This window comes from Gymnodraco acuticeps, unplaced genomic scaffold (assembly GCF_902827175.1).
Source record: "Gymnodraco acuticeps unplaced genomic scaffold, fGymAcu1.1, whole genome shotgun sequence".
Lineage (NCBI taxonomy): Eukaryota > Metazoa > Chordata > Actinopteri > Perciformes > Bathydraconidae > Gymnodraco > Gymnodraco acuticeps.
This window is the reverse complement of record NW_022992351.1, coordinates 4,481,000-4,503,364: the sequence shown is the minus strand read 5'-3', so window position 1 is coordinate 4,503,364 and position 22,365 is coordinate 4,481,000. Positions and strand designations below refer to the sequence as shown.

At 42.0% G+C, this 22,365-nt stretch overlaps 1 protein-coding gene across 1 annotated transcript; it reads right to left on the bottom strand.

Moving 5' to 3' along the window:
• Positions 1-406: 406 nt before the first annotated feature.
• Positions 407-22,262, bottom strand: LOC117541699 (beta-catenin-interacting protein 1). The gene is made up of 4 exons (XM_034208824.1): positions 22,084-22,262; positions 12,102-12,217; positions 11,566-11,656; positions 407-1,271 (listed from the first exon to the last, which is right to left on the bottom strand). Exons 2-4 carry the CDS (start codon positions 12,195-12,197, stop codon positions 1,213-1,215), a joined length of 246 nt encoding a protein of 81 aa, XP_034064715.1. The 5' UTR covers positions 12,198-12,217; positions 22,084-22,262; the 3' UTR covers positions 407-1,212.
• Between the last annotated feature and the right edge of the window lie 103 nt (positions 22,263-22,365).

Genomic DNA, 22,365 nt, shown 5'->3' with positions numbered 1-22,365 from the left:
GTCGGCGTTCTGGCGATTTACTCGGAAGGCTTCAGTAGAAGCTGCTGGGAGTCCCAGCAGCTTCTACTGAAGCCAGTCCCCAACTCCGGGGACTTCCGGCCGGGGACTTTGGGCGGCAGTATACGCCGTGAAGTGGTTTGCGGCCTGCCAGTAAACCCAAAGCAGAAGAAGAAGAAGTGACGTCAGCGGCGTCATTTGCCTAATCCACCCCCAGGGACTTTTTCCAGTGTGAACGCGATCTGTACTTAGTTCATGAGAACTAAAGAGTTCTCATGAACTAAGTTCACATGAACCTTTGTGGGAAAAGTACCGCAGTGTGAAAGCACCTAATGTTTACAGGTGCAGCCTGACCTTTCTCACAGGCTAGGCAGGACTATATATATAAAAGAAACGTTAATTTTCTGAGAAGAGTTATTAATACATTAAACTTTATTTGGCTACTTTGTCTTCAGCATTGAAGTTTCAGAAATGTTCCAGAGTATCTAGAACAGCTGCGTGGGAGATGGCGTTGCCATATTTCACACCTTTTTCTATACACCTCAAATGTTATAAATGAGGCCCCTTGTGTGACAATACAAAAGCCTTAATGACACATCAGCTAAATCAAAACATTTCAGCCCCATTAGGGTAAGCAGAAATAATAAAAATGTCTCCCCTAACACGATCGACCATCACACTCACTGCTTGACCCAAACTATATTTCTCTTTGCTTCAATCAGCTGCTGCCGGTCACATTGCTCCAGTGACCGCAGCAGATATATCACGTAACACTGCCTAATGTCTCAACACAGACAAAATAATACAAAACCAACCCACCCACAGAAAAAAAAAAAAAAACTACATTTGATATTCATCCACACGACCTGCGAGTGATTTCACTGACTGCCTTGTTGCCGAGGCTTGAGCACATAGTGACTCTCGGGTCATGGTGGGCCAGCTCGAGTGTGGGGTGTGGGGTGTGTGGGGGGGGGGTTTGAAGAGGCTGGAGGAGAGAGCGAGGCAGCTTCTGGAGTCTCATCCCCTCCTCTCCCTCCTGGGCCCCCTCCTCTCCTGAGCTCATCAGTGTCGTGTTTGGGTTGCTGTGTGGATCACGTGCGGGGCGGGGGGGGGGGGGGGCGGGGGAGATTGAGGGGGCGCAGTGGAGGGAGATTGAGGGGGTGCAGTGGAGGGAGATTGAGGGGGTGCAGTGGAGGGAGATTGAGGGGCCCAGTGTCACTGTCGCCGATCCTCCGCCTCCTGCCGCGAGAACGCCATGACCACGTCCTCTGCACCTGAAAACCAAGAGCAGAATGTCAGGCATGTCGTGCAAATAAATAAACACTGTTTGGGATTTTAATTACACAGACAGAGATATTAACACAACCTGCTATTCTACAACATAAAACAATGCAACAAAAGCATAAAAATAGGCAAGATTGAAAACCAAGAACAGTGTAATATAATGTTGATGTTAGAATTGAGTACTGTCAAGGGAAATAAAAGAAATGCCACATTTTATATGGATGTTGAATCAGTTTCAATGGAAGAATAAATGTCCATAAAAACTGAATTTTCCTGCTCACAGAGCTTAGCTGCAGTGCCTACATCAGAGGTGCCCAGTACGTCGACCGCGGGCGACCGGTCGACCGCGGGGGCAATGCTGGTAGATCGCGAGTCATTCATAAAAAAAAAAATCCTGTTCCGTTAAAATAGACAAAACAGGTTTTGATCCCTCCTCCCTGCCACTTAATTCAGGAGTTTACTTGATTGACAGAAAAAGCGACCTATCGCTTTCCAGTCTGTTAACCCAGAATGCAAAGCGATACAAAATCAGTCAAGTGCCGGGAAAACTCAAATTAAGTTAAAGAGACAAACAAGAGACAAACAACAAAATGAGTGCGGGACCGAGCAAGAAGCTAAAGACATACCACTTCCACCCAGAATGGGAGGAAGAATATTTGTTTGTGATGTCACATTCAAAGATTATTTGCCTTATTTGTAAAGCAAGCGTCGCTCTGCCAAAGAAAGGTAACGTGGAGAGGCATTATCGGAGTGTTCACAAGGCATAACAGCGACTTCCCTCCGAGTAGCGAGTTGAGAAAGGTCATGTATTATTGCTACACAAATATTATCTCGCAATCTTAGTGTCGCCAACTCGTTTCTAACATGCAAAAAGACAAACAAATGTCGGTGTATTTTCGATCTTTCCAATCGAGACGAGATCTCTCTCCCCCGTCTGTGCGCGAGGGGGCGGGGCAGTTTACACACACGCAGCTGCTACAAGCAGCAACACACGGAGGAGATGGCGGAGAGAAGCGCTCCAAGGTGTGGTTAAATGTTACCCGTCTTGAGGTGGACAATGCTCCTTGCCAAGAGAGTTCAGCATGTGAGGGCGGTAACACGAGCAATGTGTCTAAACATTTAGCAAAAGTGCACCACATCCAGACGGAGGAATGCACCGGGTTCCACTGTCTTTCTAGTAGCTCTGCAGCCCCCTCCACGAGTAACATTTCCACGTCAGGTGTTATGTATGCTAGCAGCAACACACGCAGTTAACTCAATGATTCAAACATGGGTTAATGATTAGAGGAAACTGAGTTACTCTTTATTTTGTTAAAGTTTCAGCTATTCTGTTCACAGTTCTGTCATCAGATTATTTAATACGATTTGTTAAAATATTGTTGTTTCTTTTGATGTGAAATATTATTTATTTAATTTAAATAAAAAGCAATGTTAGTTTTGTTCACAATTTGTTAATTTAATAATATATGTATTTTTGAATCAAGTATTCATCTTTATTGTCTTCATTGTTAGTTTCCACATGCCTAAAACAACCTCAAGCTAAATCTAAAAGTTGATGGCTAAACAAGAGGGTTTGAGAAATTGTGCAAGGCAGACAGTAATAGTCTGAATAGTCGATTAGTCGTTTCATTAATCGATAGATTAATCGATTATCAAATTAGTCGTTTGTTGCAGCCCTATTATCCCATGTATAAATAAAACGTGTTATTCAGCAACCCTTGCAATTTGGGATTTTATTTTTGGTTGGTAGACCTCGGTGAGCTGGTCCTTTCAAAAGTAGCTCACCAGCCCAAAAAGTGTGGGCACCCCTGGTCTACATGTACCAAAATGCATTGTGCTCAGGCTTCTGAAGCTCAGGGTCCCCACCTGCAATATCTTGGCGTCTAATGCAGCTGCAGCTTCTCTCTGCTGCATTTCTCCAAATGAACCAGGCTGAATATCTGAGTCAGCCAAACAGTGTAAAATGTATCCTTGAGACACTTTTCCCCATGAAGTGATACTGTTGATTTATTATGAAGGCCAAATCTGATTCACAATAAACAAATCCTCCAGAAGTGCAGAGTGTGCAGTTCCTATTAGCTTAACACTTTTAATTTCAATATGTCAAAGATAATCAATCAGGACATAGAGGAGAAGTACATTTATTCCAGTTCAATTTACTTATTGTATGTATAAGTGTATTACATTAAATGTTGACAAAGGAGGTTTTAATATCCAAAACAAAACGGTGTCTTTTACTGTGATGACTGGAAATGTCTCAGCTCTTTCATCGATACAAGCTGTGACCTGATTTGTGATCAGTTTCTGTCTGAGACTGGCGAGTGAACCAAAGACTTATATAAACAGAAAAAGGCACAAAAAGATCTGCGTTCAGATATCCATAATAATCTGGAAAAAGGAGCTCAAATGTGTCCAAAGCAATAAACTGGGCTCAGATTTTATTTTTCTGCTCACTGTGTTCTTTCTGGGAACGTGTGGCAACTGCTACAAACAAAAACTAAATACAGTACAGTATTTAATTTCACATTCTGTTTTTATGTTTGACATGTATATAGTCTAGTTACTCTGAATTGTACTTGCACCATTGTATCCCTTACATTTATTTCTATTCCTTCTCGCACTATTTTTATGTATATATTGTGTGTCACAGGAGGTGGAGCCTGGGAATTAAGATTTTCCTTGTGCAAATGACAATACATTTTATTCTAGATTCTTCAGTGTGAAGCTATCTGAGTTTTCTTCAGGTCATAGGATCCTGTCAGTATCCTGTAAATCCTGTCAGTTGTGACTATAAATCCGCAGGGGCATAAAACGCTGGGAAAACCCTTTTGGTGCAGGCCTGTAATTGTATCTAGTACCTGTTGTGGAAAGCTGCCACCTGCCCTCCCAGCGCCCTGCCGGGAGATACTGCAACACATCCAGTGACCGCTGACAGCAGCATCCTGTGCTGCCATGATAACACTCAGATCTGAGGCTTCGATGCCATTCAATCTCCTCTGCTGTGGCAGCTCAGGCCATAAGCACAAGATTGTCCGTCTGTAAACAATACTAGATTCCAGTTGATGATATTAACCTCGCTGAGCTGGGGAAAAATAATCCCTGGGCCAACAGTAGAGACACTGAAAGGATCCACAGCACAAAGGGTTAGATTTCTTGTTTCTCCTTATGTTCCTCTTTCCCTTTCACCAAGTTAATGATGACAAAGCTGTAGTTGCAGGCTGTTGTTTAACAAGGAATCACTCATTGGTCTGTTGCCGACTGAGATTCATCACCTGCTTCTCCCTGAAAAGCTAATATACATTTCCAATTCTGTTTGAGTAAATACCACTAAATAAACTATACTTTTTCAGTGACCCAATATGTCCAACTCGTCTCTCATATAGGGCCGATTTTTTTGGCAAGTACTTCACTTTGAAAAGTCAGTCCTTCTGAATATAGAGAGCTTAAATCGTTTGAAGTGGGAAAGTATTAAAATCCCTCGTGCACTGTCATGCTCGGCCACCTGGTGAAAATGCTTTTGCTTCTTGGTAATGGAAATAAATTGATTGTGAGACCAAACGCCTCTAGTCTCCTCAGTCTTTAAATAAAACATGTCTCTTAAAGACGAGGGGAGCAAATGACAACTATGTGCCATAGCCTACAGGAAGCATGCATTAAGACATGTGAGGCTAAGATCGTATAAATATCATTAACACCGAGTTCAACACCCCAGCAGACGGTTGCAGATTTCACACAGCACCTCGTACATGTCGGCTATAAAAAACCTCCTCGCCACAGCCATCGAGTGCTTGTTAGATTTAATTATTGTGGAGATATATAAGTAGGCCAGGGAGGGACTGTGAGCTTCCACATGTATTTGGCACAAAGGGCGGACCCTCCTCATCAGACAGCACAGACCCTCCAGACTGAATTGTGTGTTTCATTCGGCTATCTCTACGGGGAAGATAATTAGCATCTTTCTTTGCTGAATTCAGATCGACTTGGTGAGATCTAGACTTTTGGGGGAGGGAGCCTTTTAATATGAACTCTCAAGTTCCTCTTGAAAAATCATTGGCCAAACGAAATTAGGTCATGGCAGAGAAGAAGCAGGAGACGAAACTAGAGAGATTGATGAAAATAATACTGGCATACACATGCTGTTCGTCTTCAGTAAAAGCAAACATCTCTGCTTTGACACAGCAGGGGGGATAAAGATGTTCAAACATGAGACAATTATGTAATGGCACACAGTGGGGAGCTGGAGCTAGTGCAGAAAAGCACTACTCACAGGATGGTTTGGCGCAGGGACTTGCAATAATTTATCACAATAAATGCCAGTCTGAATCATTGTGCGGTTGTGTGAAGGAGGTACATTGTGTAACGGACAGTTCAGAGCCAGGACAGTGTGCAACACGAGCCTAATGACAGCAGAAAGGCTCTCAGAATACATCCAAGTGTATGGCTGGGCTATATCTGTTTTACTTTGCCTGGGAGTCATGTGACACACACACACCCCCCAACGTGATGGGGACGTTAGGTCCCTCAAAGCTGTTGCTTAGCGACAGATAGAAATCAGACTGCATCAGTGGACGCTGCTGCCAATGAGCAAACGGCTCTTACTCTTTTACTTACTTAGGGTGCAGCTCTGTGTCCGGCCCCTCCCTCCCATGTGCACTGATCCCCTCCTCACCCAGGCGAGGATTACATAAATAACAGCAACAACGGGCATGTCATCCGATTTGTACTCCATTAATGCTTTGAGAGGAAGAAAAGCCCCTTCTAATGGTCTTTCCAGGGAAATGGGTTAAAGCAGAACTATTTTGATATCTTTGAAAAGTTGTTGTCGTTTCAAATAAATTAATAAACAGAGGAGATAGTCATTAAGCCAATATCTCAAATGTAGATATATTATACTTTTCTAGTTATTTGGCAATTATTTTGAAAGGAAAATTGGAGTATCAGTTGTGATCCATCAGCAAAAACACGTGGGTTTGCTGTCCTGGCTCCAAGATGGTGGAATGAGCTCCCCATTGACATCAGGACGGCAGATAGCTTGCACATCTTCCGGCGCAAACTGAAAACTCATCTCTTTCGACTCCACTTCGAGCGTTAGAACTATTAACGAAGCACTTTTATACTAATAAAGGACTGGCTTACCTAAAGCCAGTTGAGTAGCACTTGAAATGTTTGGCTCTATGAAACCTGATGTACTTATATGATTCTGTTTTCTTCAAGGTTGTGTCTTCCTGGTCGAATGTACTTATTGTAAGTTGCTTTGGATAAAAGCGTCAGCTAAATGCAATGTAATGATCACGTGCAAATGTCTGAAAAGATTATCTTCAGGTTTGTTTCCTTGATTGGGAAAAATCATGAAGCTGTGGTTCTTTGGGCAATCATTTTATAGTTGCGTCTCATATCTGCTGATGTTTGGGTTATGTTTCAAATGTAAGTTTAAATGTAAAATATATATTGAAATATTCTATAATCATATCTTCTAATCTAAAGCATCTGCATGTAGCTATAAATAGCAATAGGGCTAAATTACAATGTTGTTCATTATTAGCTGTGGTGGGGCCCCACTGCTAAATGGATGCAGAGGAAACACTGTTAGCAGAATCTTCCAACTGAGATGTATTTCAAATCATCATTAGTTGCATCCTCAGCCCACTATAAGCAGCCAGACCAAAATCCTTATGGGACGATCAAGACACCAGATAGATTTAGTAAATTCCACATTTGATGGGCCTCATCAAGAAAGTCAATCATCTTCTGCAGGTGTTTTTTTAGAGTGCAGATCCCAATACTCATCAGTTTGATTAAACTTCAATTAGATCACGATTTCCCCAGAATTTGAGTCAGGTAGTCGTGACACTTCATAAATCTGGCTGTGATTCATGCTTCAGTGACAAACAGGATACATGAAGAATCAATAGCACTCTGGCCGAGTTGCCACATAAAGGCGTTGTCACATGGCTCCCACTTGAAAAGGTGGGTTAAAGGATTGCGTTATACAAGGAGTGTAATACAGAGAAATCTAACAAGACGGTGAATTGACAGTTCATGTTTGTGTAAGAAAGGAGAGGGACAGAGAGATTGGTACATCACACTCTCTCTGTGTAATTAGCACTCCAGCTTGCCTCCCAATGACACCTGCTCCAATCTACCGATGCAGCACGTTGCAGCAACACCAAAGGCATCAAGGGACCTCAGCTTTCCCAGGACAACAGAGGTTGCTATGGAAACCCTATCCTCCTCTATCCCTTTTGTTGAGGCCCTGAGACATGCTTCTGGGGGAGGAGCACATTTCCTTGTCAAATCAGTAAACAAGTTTAGCTGTGACAAACTGTATTGTTCAAAGTGACACATGTTGTTCGGCCATAAAAAGCATGGGATACGAGCGATAAAGGGGGAAGAACCAAAGCTGATAAAGACAAACTTCTGTGCATCTCGTATTCTGCAGTCAAAGCTCTCTGCAACACAGAGTTTAGTAAAAACCAAAACTGGAGCAATTTACACAGAGCCCGAAAAAACCCATGCCTCATTTAATGAGTTCTCACTTCATTTCCAATCACAATAACAGCGTTTATACATCGCATGCCCAGCGTCCTAATCACTGCCAGAATGAAGCTACATCAAGGCACTTCAGCTAAAAAGCTGAATAAGAAAAAAGCTCCAGAGCCTTTGGCTGAGAATTCCTCTTTGGCCTGATTAAACTGCAAAAACAAAATAATGTATTTGCATGTATGCTAATCAGGCAATTAAAAACTATCTGAAATGCAAATGTCATGACCCACAGACTTAAAAGAAATACGAGTGGCAGACCAAGAGTTGGTTTTTCTCTTGTTTTTCCAAGAAGGAGGCAGAATAATATTTGACAGCAGAGCAGAGTCTGAAGGAGAGACTCTTTTCCAATCAGTCCGATCAATGGCTGTGAGGAAGAATGACAAAGCCTCAGGATGGATTACACTGCATCCCCTACACATTTGTTTTCTTATCAGAATAAGCTAAAGCTGACAACAGCAAGGATGTATGTAACCCATTTGTCACATTACCTTTGGTCTGCTCTCACACCTGCACTTCTATTTATGTATTTAATGCAGCCCAGCCTTGACTAAGAGTAATCAATAACCGAGTGCTTCTCCATGTCCTGCCTCCAGCGCCCTCTAAGCATGATGCCGCCATCCGATCGTCAAAGCCATGTCTGACACGTGACACTATAGCTCTATACGAGACCCCCTGAGGACGCTGGTATTGGAGCACCATGCTTCTTTAAACTAGCTTTGGTTTCACACCGCTAGATACTGTGGCTAGAAAACCTCTTTGCCTGGAGCATTACACCGCTAATGGTGGCTCCTGTGCTGACAGCCTGAATGCTTTTTCAATTTAACAGCAGTCACACGACTCGTATTGTGTGGAGATGGATGAAAGTTACTATAAACCCTATATAGTAGCAGACTAAAAGGTATAATCAGACAAGCTGAAAGGGCTGAGTCATCAGCAGGCTGAGCAGCAACAAAAGAAAACAGTGTGCTTTTTTATTACCAAACCAATATTATGCTATTTTTATCTTGAGACTGTGAAGCAGAGGAAGTGAAAAAGCAATGTGGATTTCATTTCTACTGGAAGTGGAAAACTCTAGGCACCTTATGATTAGATAATGTTCAGAGGTCATTTAATTAGACACATCAAATCTTCATTTTGAGTTCTATACATGATTGCTCATTTATTTTTTTCACCATGAGATTACTTTTAAAGCTTAACATGTAATATTTATTTATAAACCAAACAGACAGACAAATGTACTTGAATTATTCATCATAAATAGACAGACTGCCCAATCTAACAGTGAGTGGCGATCATAATGTACAGAATTGGGCTGTACATTCTCCAATTATAGATTTTTCTACATAAAGGCTTTATATTTCATAAAGAAACATGATGCATCTCAGTATCGATTTTTTCCCCACCCCTGGTTTCTACAGCTCAGAAAACCTTTTAACTCGCAGCCAAGTGGAAGATTATTAAGAGTCTTTCTCACAATTGAAGTATTGTTCAAGCTAACCAGTACAGAACAAGTCAAATAAATTGAAGCTACTCTAGCCGGTACGAAGTCTAAAAGGTGAAACTGCTGTGAGCAGATTCAACAATGATAAAAGACGAGACATAGAAAAACAACCTCTGCCTGGAAATGTGCTGGCTAGTCACAGAGAGAGTGTGTCTGCTGCTGTGTGACGGTCAACCAGGACAGACAGTACTGCTGCTGCATACAGAGGGACGGGGGAAAGGTCTACTGCCGTTATAATGAAGTGAGAACAGAGTGAACCACAGAGAGAACAACCTCCACTATGCCAAGTACAACTCAAACAATGTGTATATCTTTTCCCTAAACTGTATTATAATAATTACAGAATTGATGATACTTCAAGATGAATCAAATGCATTCTTGCTTTGTTAATATTACACTTTGTTGGAAGGCTGTGCTTCTGTGAAATTACATTTTAAGACTGTGCAAGTTGCTAGGCAATAAAATGTTTCCTTTCATCTATTCCCCCCCCCCTATTACCAAATCTAAATGAGATCAAACAGTGTGTGATTCCCTACTCAAACAACCTCAAAAAGGATCCCCAATGTGCTGATACTTTGTGTGCGTCAATTACGCCAACATAGCGGATCCTCAGAGGCTTAAAGCGTTGGCTTAGCCTCGACACCTACAACCTGCTGTCCTTCAGCGTTGGATATTTAAAAGTGATTATCTCTCCATGATGCCTAATCACGGTACTTCAGAAAAGACGCAGACCACAAATAATTTATTGGCACACTGAGGATTTGGCAGTCTGCCAAATTACACTAAATGTGACTATTTTTGTGATGTATAATGCATACTCGGAGCACCTTTCACCAGTCGTATTCGTCCATTATTAATGAGGCCCTTCTTAGCAGTATTGACTGCACAGAGACATGGAGTCCTGTATCTACTAAAGGGCACAAAGGCAGAGACCGAGGGCATGCAGCACAAACTGAAATCTAGTCTCCGATGGTTAGAACAGTTTTTCCTTGTACGATGTGAGGGTCTAAGGACAGAGGGTCTCGTATTGTCATACTGATATTCTGTACAAACTGTGAAGTCCACTGAGACAAATGTAACATTTGTGATATTGGGCTATATAAATAAACATTGATTGATTGATAGAACAGACAGGAAACATCCGTTTTTGGTGCTGCACCTTTCAAGCACCATCCTTCCCATCTGATGTAATGTACTGCTGCTAAATGAAGAAACACATTGTAATAATGCAATATACACTATTGCCAAAGATGCAATGATCCACATTAACATTGTTATGATGCACCTCATATTGCATATTGGGGCTGATTTTACCAAAACGTGACAATGCAGTTTAATACCCTGCAGGTTCAAGCAAAGAAGATGAAAGGACCGGTGAAGGACAACAAGACAAAGTCACTGTGACTTCTTAATACCCTGTTTTACCATAATCCCCAAACCTTCTTCAACACAGGTAATCACAAATGTATCAATGCAAACAACTCTGATTGTTTCCTAGGAGGGAAAGGACACGGGCCAATGTCGCAGGCAATGTTCCTGACTCAAAGCTCCCCGGAGAGACCAATATGGTGAGCGACAAAGTAAGGCCCGGGCCCCACTGGGTGTCCACAGGAGGACCGCAGGGCTCCTATCTGAAGGCAGTGTTTGGGCTGAGCCTGGAAAGCCCCTTATAAGGGTAGTTATAAGACATATGAAACAATTTGCTGCCATCTTCTCAGGTAACTGCAGTGCCTCCACACACACTGTTTTCATCTATCGCCCTCTTGTGGTAAGACAAATGTAAAACTGTAGATGAGATAAAGACAGCTCAACAGTGCTCTCTGGTGGATTGAAACGGATGATCACCACTGGGTAAACAAGTCTTATAACACACAGTATGAACAGTGATTTGCTTTATCATATCCCTTCTGAGCCGTTTGGGAGAAGCAGCGCTGCACTGAGTCACTGTTCCAGTCTCTCAGTGTTTGCTGTGTGAGTAATCTCAAAGCGAGTGAGTCAGCCTCAATCCGTTACGCCTGTTGGGGTTAAAGACTCGAGAGGAGTGATGCATGTGAAGGGATTTTTGCTTCTTGTCGTCTGAGCAAAGTAACACTTTTGTGACATGTGGAGGTGGCGTGTGAGCTGAGGTAAATGTTATTTTTTACAGGCCTTCAATCCTTTTATGGGCAAAAACTATTTTTTTTATAGATATGAAACATTCAAACTACACTAACTATAAAGTGTGTGTGTCGAGGTCTTACCCTGGTCTATGTTGTGCTGTGGTAGCTGGCTCATCTGACTGTGGACCACACCTGCGTAATTCCGGAGAAAAGCCTCTTCACTGGGCGTCAGCTGAAGAGAAAACAATTTACATTTCCAGTTATAAAACCACACACAATGTTATCTTGATGGACAGCAAATTAATGTTTTTCTCATGCTAATGTAGTCAGTCTTTCAGTCCCTGGAAGTTGTGCCTCTTATCCTGGTATCTCTGGCTAGACTGGTTTGTACCTTTGGAAAACAATTGTGAGTTGGCATGGAAAGGAGACTTTACTGTAGAAAATCTAATTAATAGATACAGACTTTCAATAATAATGATTCTGTTAGGAAATAATGTTTCTATTGGTTTTGATAATTATTTGTCTTGATGGCTGTTTAAGAGACAACCACTGATGTGCATAAGCTGGACAATAGACAGCACTTCCAATTGTTTTCTGCAGTTTTTTTTGTTTCTTTAATCTGTAAATGTCCAAAATGTTGCACAACCAAAATTCCTGTTAGGCAAGACTGCACTTACATTTGATCCCATTTTCTTTAGCATGAGCAGGACCCGCACTTTCTGTTGGACGTACATGTCTTCAGGAGACTTCCCCGGGGCCTCCTCGCGGTTCATCCCCCCCTGCTCCTGTAGCTCTGGACACAAAAAAAAAAACACGTTACACAAGAGCTGCGAAAAATCCAAGCTACACAAACACTCAAGGTGTTATAAGAAGTTAGAAATACTTTAACACAGAGTTGTTTGAGATGCACTATCGGACGGGCCTTAAACTGATAGACTACAAAACAGATTTTTTTTTTTTTAAATGTGATCACTCACCCCTGCATGCTTGAAAACAGATACATAAAAAGTGATTACACTTTTGTGTTTGTATTCTTTAGTTTGGTTAAAATACAATATGAGTTACTACTAAATGCAACCCTGACACATGCATTTTACACAGAGTATTGATAAACCATTGTATAATTCATATAATCCATGGCAGTATTTAAGCATGAGCTTAAGGCTCTAGCTTTAACAATCATGGATGTATTATAAGACATATAATACTGACTGCATTTAAATTACCTAACATAATTCTCACATGTCTTTTCCAGATTTATAAGGTTAAATAATACAAACTAAAGTCTATGTGATAACTTCCTAATTTGTAACATCCATACAGTGGTGATATATACAGTCAGAGGCCTTGTCTCAGTGCTGTTTGGCCCTTCACAGCGTGAATGGCTGTCATCAATATTTCATAGCAGTTTTCTCACAGATCTCGCCCCTGCCTGCTCCTTCCATCTCATATTCTCTGTCTAACTAATGACCTATTTTCTCTGTCAGTCTGCAGAGATGCAAAATATAGGCAAAGGGGGAGGGAGAAGAAGGCAATAAAAGGAGCTGCCAAAGCTAATGAGGATGACAGAAAAGGGATAGGTTCCGCTGTGAAAGCACACACAAATCAAGGTCGACTGTCGCATTAGATCTCCGTTATAACGCACCAACAAGACGTACAGCGCGGTTTTAAAATGCAGCCTAATTATGCCAATTGAAAATGCGAAAAGTCAAAAATAATTCAGAGAAAATGGTGGAAAATAAATCTTTAACGGGATGAGTCTGGTCTGAAAAAATTGATTTAATGGAGAGAATATCAGTATGCAAGTCAGGATTTGTTCTCCCCTTTAAATCCTTCATAAAAAGCCTATGGGAGCCGCAGAGACTATGATAGTTCTGGTAATTTATTTTGGCCTCTTATCCATACAAAGGACCTCTAATGCATGTTGACAGGCCGTTTGATGTGGGGTTATATTTAATTGAGGAGCTGGCTCGCCGTCCCCACTTCCCAGAGCCCAGAGGGGGGAGAAGGAGGAATGGGGTTGGCAACGTTGGCCATTGGCAGGCGTTCGGGTGCCACTGTGAGCGTGTGGATTCACCCAGATCAGAGCAGCTGGAGACCATATCTGGCTATAGTCCTTATAATGACAGCAACCTATGGTGGATGTTTATCGACAGCAAATTACACTTTTGTTTTTGGTCGGTTCTCTGTCCCACACAGTGAGCATAAGACACAGAAGAGGAGGAAGATGAACACATTAGTTATTCACTTCCACCTGAGCGTTGCGGGCCTGGTTAAATTAGAGAGCCACTGCAGTCTCAAAGCAAGACAGCCATGAAAAGATGGAGAGTGTGCTGGTGTCAGTTACTAGCTACACCCCCAGGGAGGATGTTGGTGGCCAAGGTGAAGGGGGAGGCAGTGACATGTTTGATCCGACTCCCAGCTCCTCACATGGAAGAATTATGACTCAAGCCAGAGACACCTACCAGTGAGACGATATAGAATGAAGCATGATATAAACACAGGAGCACCAGCGAGGTGACATGCATCTGAATCAGGCTGGGAGTCAAACGGTCACTGCGTACGAGGGGATAAAACAGCAGAGAGGGTCTGCGGAGAAAACTGTAACAGCCAAAAGGCGTCATCTTGTCTTGGAGATTTTTAAACGTCAAGGATAATACAACAAACATCCTCAACATTAAGGCTTATTTTGAGACTTGACTTCTACAAAGGCTGATACACTCCACAATATATTCCACATTCATCATCTGTATAAATAGGCCTTCTGCTTTCATGACTGAGGCATTTATGAACCTCTGATGTTTCCGTTTGAAGTTTGAAAACTGGCCATATTTAGTATCATCTCTACCCGGGATGTTTTGAGAGATACAATTTGTATACCAGCCTGAAATAAGCATCTCATCTTCTCCAACTTTCAAAGCAATATCTGCTATAAGAAGAACAAACGCAGTGTGTGAAATTCCATAGGGAGAATCTCGGCAGGAGGTAGAACAACGTGGAAATGTAAAAGCGGGTTCGGGTTATCAGAGATCTTCTTCTATTGTTTTGACATGTTTAACACTTTTGAAAAAGAAGAAAGGAAAATTAGACAGTTCCTATTCTGTATTTCACATGTTCCTCTTCAGGCTGGAAGTAGCAGAAACATGTAGATTACTATTTTGGGCAGCAGAGTAGCCACAGACCTGGAATAATTACAGCTCTGGTACTCAGTGAACTGGACAACATGTACACAACAGTGATTAACATTGTGCATATGATTATATAATGGGCAGCTTCATCCGTGCAATCCTTCTGAACAAACTAGCTTTCCAACCATGTTTATAATTCCATGCACCAGATGGTACTCGGCTGCCAGAGACTTAACTTCTAAACAATGGCTTCCTGCGTATCACTGCTGGATTACAACATTTTAAACACACTGGGTTGAGATAGAGTCCAGCTCAATGTGATTTCAAAGCCAAAAATCATATACAAATGTTTTCATTGGCAGGCTGTATTATCAGATGCATGTAGCTTGAAATATTTGACAATGTGAATGATCAATATTATAGTTTTATACAGAGATCCCAGAGCTTACGGTGAGGTTCAAATTGCTTGCTATGTCCAAAAGATTACGATTGTCATAAAACAGTCAAATATTTCCATAATATGCCATGATATTTCTGCATTTTGATTGACCTGTTCTGGGAAGACAAACTATTTATAGATGTCTAAACTTTGTATGTGCTACTTCATACTACCATCTAGATGACTACTTGTCAATTTAGACGAAAGCTGCTTTTTTTTAATGACATCTGTAAAATCTGACAAATCCAGTAAGTCATTTCTGCTATAAAATTATTGATTTGATTGGGATGCAAAAAAAAAAAAGAGAGACAAATCTCTGCTAAAAACTCATAATGTTCTGAAAAGAAACCTTGAAACATTTCGCCGACTTGGGTTATTCCTGCATTATTCTGATGTGCATGCTGTTTTGTGTCTTGTAATCATTTTAAGGACCACAATAGGGTTCCTCGGAGTCCTTGGTGAGTGTCTGATGTTGGGTTCTCGAGGTGGGCTGGCTCAACACAAATCCCTCGAGGGATGCCAGCCCCAGACGCAGGCAGCTAATATTCTAGACGTAATCAAAGGCTTTCTTTAATGCTGATCGAGCCCTAATCACCCCCCCCCCCTCTGCCCGTGTTGTAATGTTGGGGTGAGCCGAGACATCGAGCCCTTCTGGGCAGCACACCGAAACCACACTATCCCTGATACTTACCTGTGAAATCTAAAAGAAAAAATATAACACTTGAGGAGCAATCCAGGCCATGTGAAGTAAATAAATAATAAATATCACGATTTTTGACAAATTACCTCAATATTGACATTGACACAATAGTGTAGGGATTACTATTGACACATTCACAAAACATTAACACAATGAAAATGTGTATAAGTAATCATCAGTAATGGGCATACAATGACTAAGCAAGTAATGGCAAATAACAAGGCAGCTAAAAGGGTCTGGTAAAATCTGAAATTGTAATAATTTTACTGTAATGAAGCATTCAAAACCAGGAATATTACGATAATATCTAGTCTCATATCACAATGGTGATAAAACAATGTTATATATATCCGAGCCCTACTAGAGACCATGTGTATATCCTCTCAGTTTTCATCAAGCCTTAAAGAGCCTGTGACACGAGTTTCCCCCATCATCCAAACCCATCAATTTGAGTAAATATTGTCCCCTTGAAAACCGTTACTGAACTGATTTTGGATATTTGTACTTTGATAACCATTAATCTGCCCTTCAATGTTGACCATTTCCTGGATCTGCTCGGGGATTCTTCAAGTCCCGCCAAATTACGTGTGACGTCATTGCGGGCACAGCGCTCCAGCTGCACCGTTCAGGATCCCAGCATCTGCATGTAAACGCACGATGGTGCACACAGCAGCAAGCTCAGACAGCTCAGACAGTTTCATTTTGAACGTGTCTGAGAGCTCATATGAGGCTGAAGGATCGCTTTATGTTGTATCTGTTAGAAGTTTAGGAATTAGGTGCGTCAATATGGGCGATCATACGGTCAGTGGTGGACTGGGACTAAAAATCATCCCGGGACTCTCGACCGGCCCACTTCGGTACCGCTAGTAAGTTGTCAACGGGGGGAGTGGGGGATGTCAGGGGCGGCGGGTGCTGTAGATAGTAAATTTAAATATGTAAATATTTGTGTCACTGCATCCTGGTAAAATACAAATATAATGCAATGTCCGTGTCTTTGACATTAGCGCTGCCAGCCACCTGTGCCCTGTACTACGAAGCCAGTTCAACAGACCCTGGATATGTTTGAGTAACAAACAAACTAACAACAACAAACTAACAAACGAGATCTCGCTAAGCGGTCCTACGACGCTGGTTATCAACTCGGTAAATCAAGCCAGGGTTTCTCTCACCAGCTGAGAGCGCGTTCACGTCTAAGACACGAGTGGATCTGACTTTAATTACATTTGACTCGAGTGTTTCGTCAACATAATGTGTTGCTAAAAATAATACTTCTGCATACAGTAGCCTATGTGACACTGTAAGTGTTGCACGGCCAGATACGGCTGGAGAAGCTGACTCAGATAAGGAAATATATGATATATTATGATATTATATGATCGATGATCTGATTGATGATGTAATATGAATGATAAGTGCGACACGTCGGCGTCTTCTCTGCATAGGCCTACGGCAGTTTAAACTGTATTTCCTTTATCCTGTAATATGACTTGAGAGATTTAAACTCCGCACACTGAGTTGCTCTCTTTTCTATAGACGCCGGAGGCGGGCAGCGTCAGGTAAAAAAAGTTATTTAGCCTTCCCAAACCTGAGCCTCACGCGCCGCCTATGGGGGATGTGCTAGTGACTTATCCGACCGGCCCACTTCGGTACCGGCCCATCTGGATTCGTCCCGATGGCCAGTCCGCGACTGCACCCAGCCCACGTAAACTGTCAACGGGGGGAGCCTCGCTGCGGGGAAACGGTGGACCTGGTGTCCCGATCGGAGTGGGAATAATAATAATAATCCGTGCATTCTATCCATTAATTTCCCCAACATTGTGGTGAAAAAACCACACGTTTAATCCATGTTGGTGTACAACTACAAAAAGCATCGGTTTGTTTTCTCATCAGGAAATGCAGACCGGCTCAAACAAACGATTTTTAATCATCATTCTCACGATCATTTAATCTATCATATGTTCGCCGAATTGAAATGAAAGCACTAATAAATGTAGTTTCATCCACTTGAGTTTACAACTACAAAAATAATCGATTTGTTTTTATATCACATCCGACCGGAGGAAATTCAGCAGCTCTCACTACCGATTTTTAATCCTAATGTAATCATCATCTTCACCACGATCATTTATGTTTATGTTCGCCGAATTGACATGAAAGCACTGACAAATATGAATATACTGTAGTCAACTTCATTAAGACGTTATTAACGTGCCTAAACTCAGTAATTCACCATTTCTACGCATGACGACACACTTTGTCCGCGTTTGGCTCTCTCGCCGCACAGTGAAGCGTTCCCGCATTGACGTCACTTCCGGCTTCCCCCAAAACTTCAAAATGAGTCGAAGGAATTTCCCCGCGATGTTCGAAATTATTGATATTTAACGGAACGGTATCGCTTTTTCTTTTTTAAACTGACGGTTCGAGATTACTAGTAGCCCAATATTTCATTGCACAACAGTTGTTGGGATGCTGTCACAGGCTCTTTAAACATTGAAGTGTTGCTGCTATTATATTTCTACCAGTGAAACAAGCTTAAATATACATAAATCAACCATTTTGGGGAAATGATAAATAGAATATAAACATTGGACTGTGATCCGTTTTAGAAATATATTGTGATTTCAAAATGTCTTAACTTTAGTGATTACTACAACACCTTATACAGCCAATGCATGGCATGTTCAGCAATGCCCCTATAAAAAAACAGACACGTCTGTTCTCTGCATGCCAGATTTCTTATGCAAGCTTGTGTATCAGTGTCCATTAGTGTCTCTGAGAAACACAAACATGGAGAAGGCTTCTCACAACATTCCAACACTGTGACCGGGCCACACAGTGCAGCGGGGATCTGCTGCCAGAGATTACAGTATGCAATGTGATAGGGCCTCACATTTGCTAAGGGTCATGAAGGGCAGGGGCTGCCAAAGTGCACAGGCCCAGTCACACATGGCCCGGTCCACTTGTCCAGCTTGTTGTTGGCTTTGAGATCGGCTGTGCACATGATGCACAATGTCTGATTGTTCAGGAAATCAAATTAATCCAGCAAGCAGAAAAAACTGAAACAAACCTCGGAGTTGACGGACAAACTGGGTTTAGTTTGCAGCTATAAGTCTGAACTCTATAAGACCCTGAGAGGCCAATAGCCTCTACAGATACAAGAAACCAGGAAGGAAAAAAAGAAGAATTTAATCATGAGCTGCTCCAACCACAAGCAAATGTGTGAGAAACCTCAGTCGGCTGCTGGAGCTGCCAGCTGAGATGCCAACAACCTGGCCTGGTTCAGCAGAGCAGCTGCAGGTACACGTACGTACACACACACACTATCTTTTACTGATGACACACAACCTAATAAAACAACTAGAGTTCATATTGAAATTAGTAGACTGTTCTAATTCAATACTGTAACGTTAGTCACATTTACATCAATTTAAATGTTTATCTTGTGACATTAACTATACTGTCTCAGTGTTTAATAGTATAGAAAAAATTGGCCTTCAGCGTAAGAACAATTTCTCGTTTTAAATTCTCTTTTTTTCTTTAAACCAACGCTCCAGAATGTAAAGATACTACATTTACATTGTTTTCAAAAGGAAAGGAAAAAAACTAAATATGTACATTTTATAAGTAGAGCTGCAATCATAGTCAACTATTAGTCAGAGAAATACTGCTAACAATTGAGATAATTGATTTAGTCATTTCATTTAATGCAAAATGGCATAAAAGGGTGTTTTTAGACTTCCAGGTATGGGGATAAGAATGAATATCTTTGATTTACATTTTTATTATTTTTCTTCACATTTAATAAACCAATCGATTAATGTAGAAATTAGTTGTCAGATTATTCTATACTGAAAATAGTTGCAGCCCTATTTAGAAGCTAGTAATACATGATTTCCAAATCTAAATTGTTGACATTTTATTTCAGTTGATTCATTGACTAAATATTTCAGCACATGACATTTGTTTTAATGGTAAGTCAGTCCTATGACACTGCTTCTTCCCAGCCAAGTCTGCAGGAGGACATAATGAAAAGCGTTTGACCGGCAGCCGTGCAGTCACAGAGCGACACACTGGGTCGGGCAGCTCGGAGTCCTGAAACAGCGTGAGCCAGACATCATAAACCAGAAATGCTCAGGCCTGGACTTGCTGGATGTCTGCATGCTGCCTTTGTGTGAAGCCATCTCCTCACATGTACAGTGCCATAACAATGGCTACAGTATTTGGGGACAAAGGTGATGAACTGGATTGTGAAAACATGATTGATAAGTAGGTCATGTCTTGTTGTCACCATTTGAGGCATGAACTCAAACAATCCTGTTCAACTGTACTGGCTTAGTTCATAGCTGGTTTTCTGGGAGTGCTTAACTGTCCTTGGGCTATTTCTACATAACGTTGATACTAGGATCTACAGAGAGTGAGTCACAGTAGACAAGACATGACATTTGACAAATGTATACCTTATGTCATAGGGAGACCTTTTATAGATGGTACACATTATTAATCTACCCCATTATTAAGCTCCTACTAGGATACACTTAACAACTCGTACATTGTTAATACTACTACAGTTCCATTAGGAACATGTATGAATGGTTTTCAGCATTTATATTTTACAAGATTGAGGCAATCTGATCTTGCAAACTTTTTCACAATACTACATTTTTATCTATCGGTTATTCATGCTGTAGAACTTAATTAAATCTGGTCTATGATCTCAGAAGAAGATCTTAGCTCTCTCCTCACAGTCCCTCAAAGGAACAGAAACAGAAGCTGCAGCCTTAAGCTGGTCCCACGGGCGAGCGGCTGAAAGATTTTAGAAGCGCCAACATCAAGGCAGGGAATACAATTCTAAAAGCTATCGGATCCATATGCTTGGAACAATATCACGCATTGCAAATGTGCATGATACCGTGCGCACAAAACAAAGAACAGAAAAGATCACTATGCCACTAAATTATGTTTAACAGTCATAAAGACTTGGTGGTCCTCCAGAAGGACTGCGTGTGTGTAAACTACGAATGGATCCAAGTAGCTTTAGTATCATTGTGTCAGGCCACTACGTGGGCTGAGTTAATGCTGACAAGTGTGTGCTGCCAAACGCAGAGCACAAGGTTGTGAGATGAACAAGCCCTCCCTCCTAAACTCTGCTCGACAGCAGCTGATGAGCTCCCCCTGGGATGGAGCAGCCGCTGAAGAGCACCTGCCCTGAGGAAGCGAGGTCCTAATCTCTCTGCAACATCCACCCAGTTAGGGGAATGTGCAAACTAAGGCAGTCCTGAAATACTGTGGTCCATGACCAACTCTGCAAGCTGCCTGGAGAATTCAGAGCGCTCGCCTGTGGCCCGGCCCTGATACCCACTGACCGCAGCTCTCTCATCAATGCCCTGCAGCAGGCAGGGTGCCAGCTTCATCACTCAAAGGCTATCTGACATGTGGGGGAAAGCAGAGACTGTAAAAGGCAGCATGGCACAATGCATCTATGGGTGGCATGATCCAAAAATAGAAACCCAGTGAAGGAGTTATGGGAATAGAAAACTTGAACTATGAGCATTTTAAGCAAAGTGACCGCATTCTACATAAGCTGTTGTGGCTGGAGCAGCATTTAAATGTTGTCTAAGCATTTCCTTGGCTGACTGGTAGGTGTTTAGTGAGTGGGACAAATGGCCCTGTAATTTGTATTTAACCCTACATGTAGGCGTGCATCATGAGCATGTAGTCTGCTAAATCTGTGTATTTCAGATACATTTAACATCACAATATCGTCTGCAAGTGAACCCAACTATAACCGTTAACGCCCTCAGTGGTCTGCATAATGTTACACTCGCGTTAGCTGAGATTTTAGAGTTTTAGTAGTTTTTTCAAAGTCAAACTCTGACTGAAAAAGAAACACAAAGAAAACTAAATTGAACGGCAAACTGTAACAAAATAAGGTTTGTCTTTCTAATTTTAAGCTATGGAAACACATTGTGACAGTGAACGGATCTTGTTATCATGTTGCGGGACGCAGACTATTCAAACTGTAGCAGCGCTCATGCTAGCGAGCAGAAAGCCTTCGGTGCATTTTCCACATTAATTTGAATCAATATCCGTCGTGTAAAAACATGTATGGACGATTTTTTAAACGGCTTCACGAGTTGCCTTCGTTTTAACCTGAGAATCATTACATTTAGTCCCCACTACTACCCGCGCTACCTTTGGAAAAGCAGCCCATGCTAACCAACGAAGCTAGCTAAGCTCGCTAGCATGCCCGAGACAAAAGCCTGAATGAAGTTCCTGTGAAACCCCATCCAGGTGCCGCTGCGCTCCAGGAGTGTGGACGCCTGGAATCAAACACACGTATCGATTCACAAAAACCCTGACAATGTGCGCCTCCTGAAGAAAAAATAGCTTACCCCTCCTGGTCCAGCTTTTCTTTATTCTCTGCTCTGTTTGAATGGTGTGTTGTTGTAGGAGGGCGTCCTGTTCCGGGGTCACATCCCTCCAGTCGGCAGAGCTTCGGCGGACTGACTCCGACTCGACGCAGCGAGTCCTGCTGGAGCTTCAGTACCGACACCGGCCACCGGGGCCGCCACCGGCCCACACTGTACAGGGCAGCTGGAGCTGTTAGCAAACCAGTGGTGGGATGTACCTATTTACATTAAAGGTCCCCTATTATACTGTTTTTCATCAATATT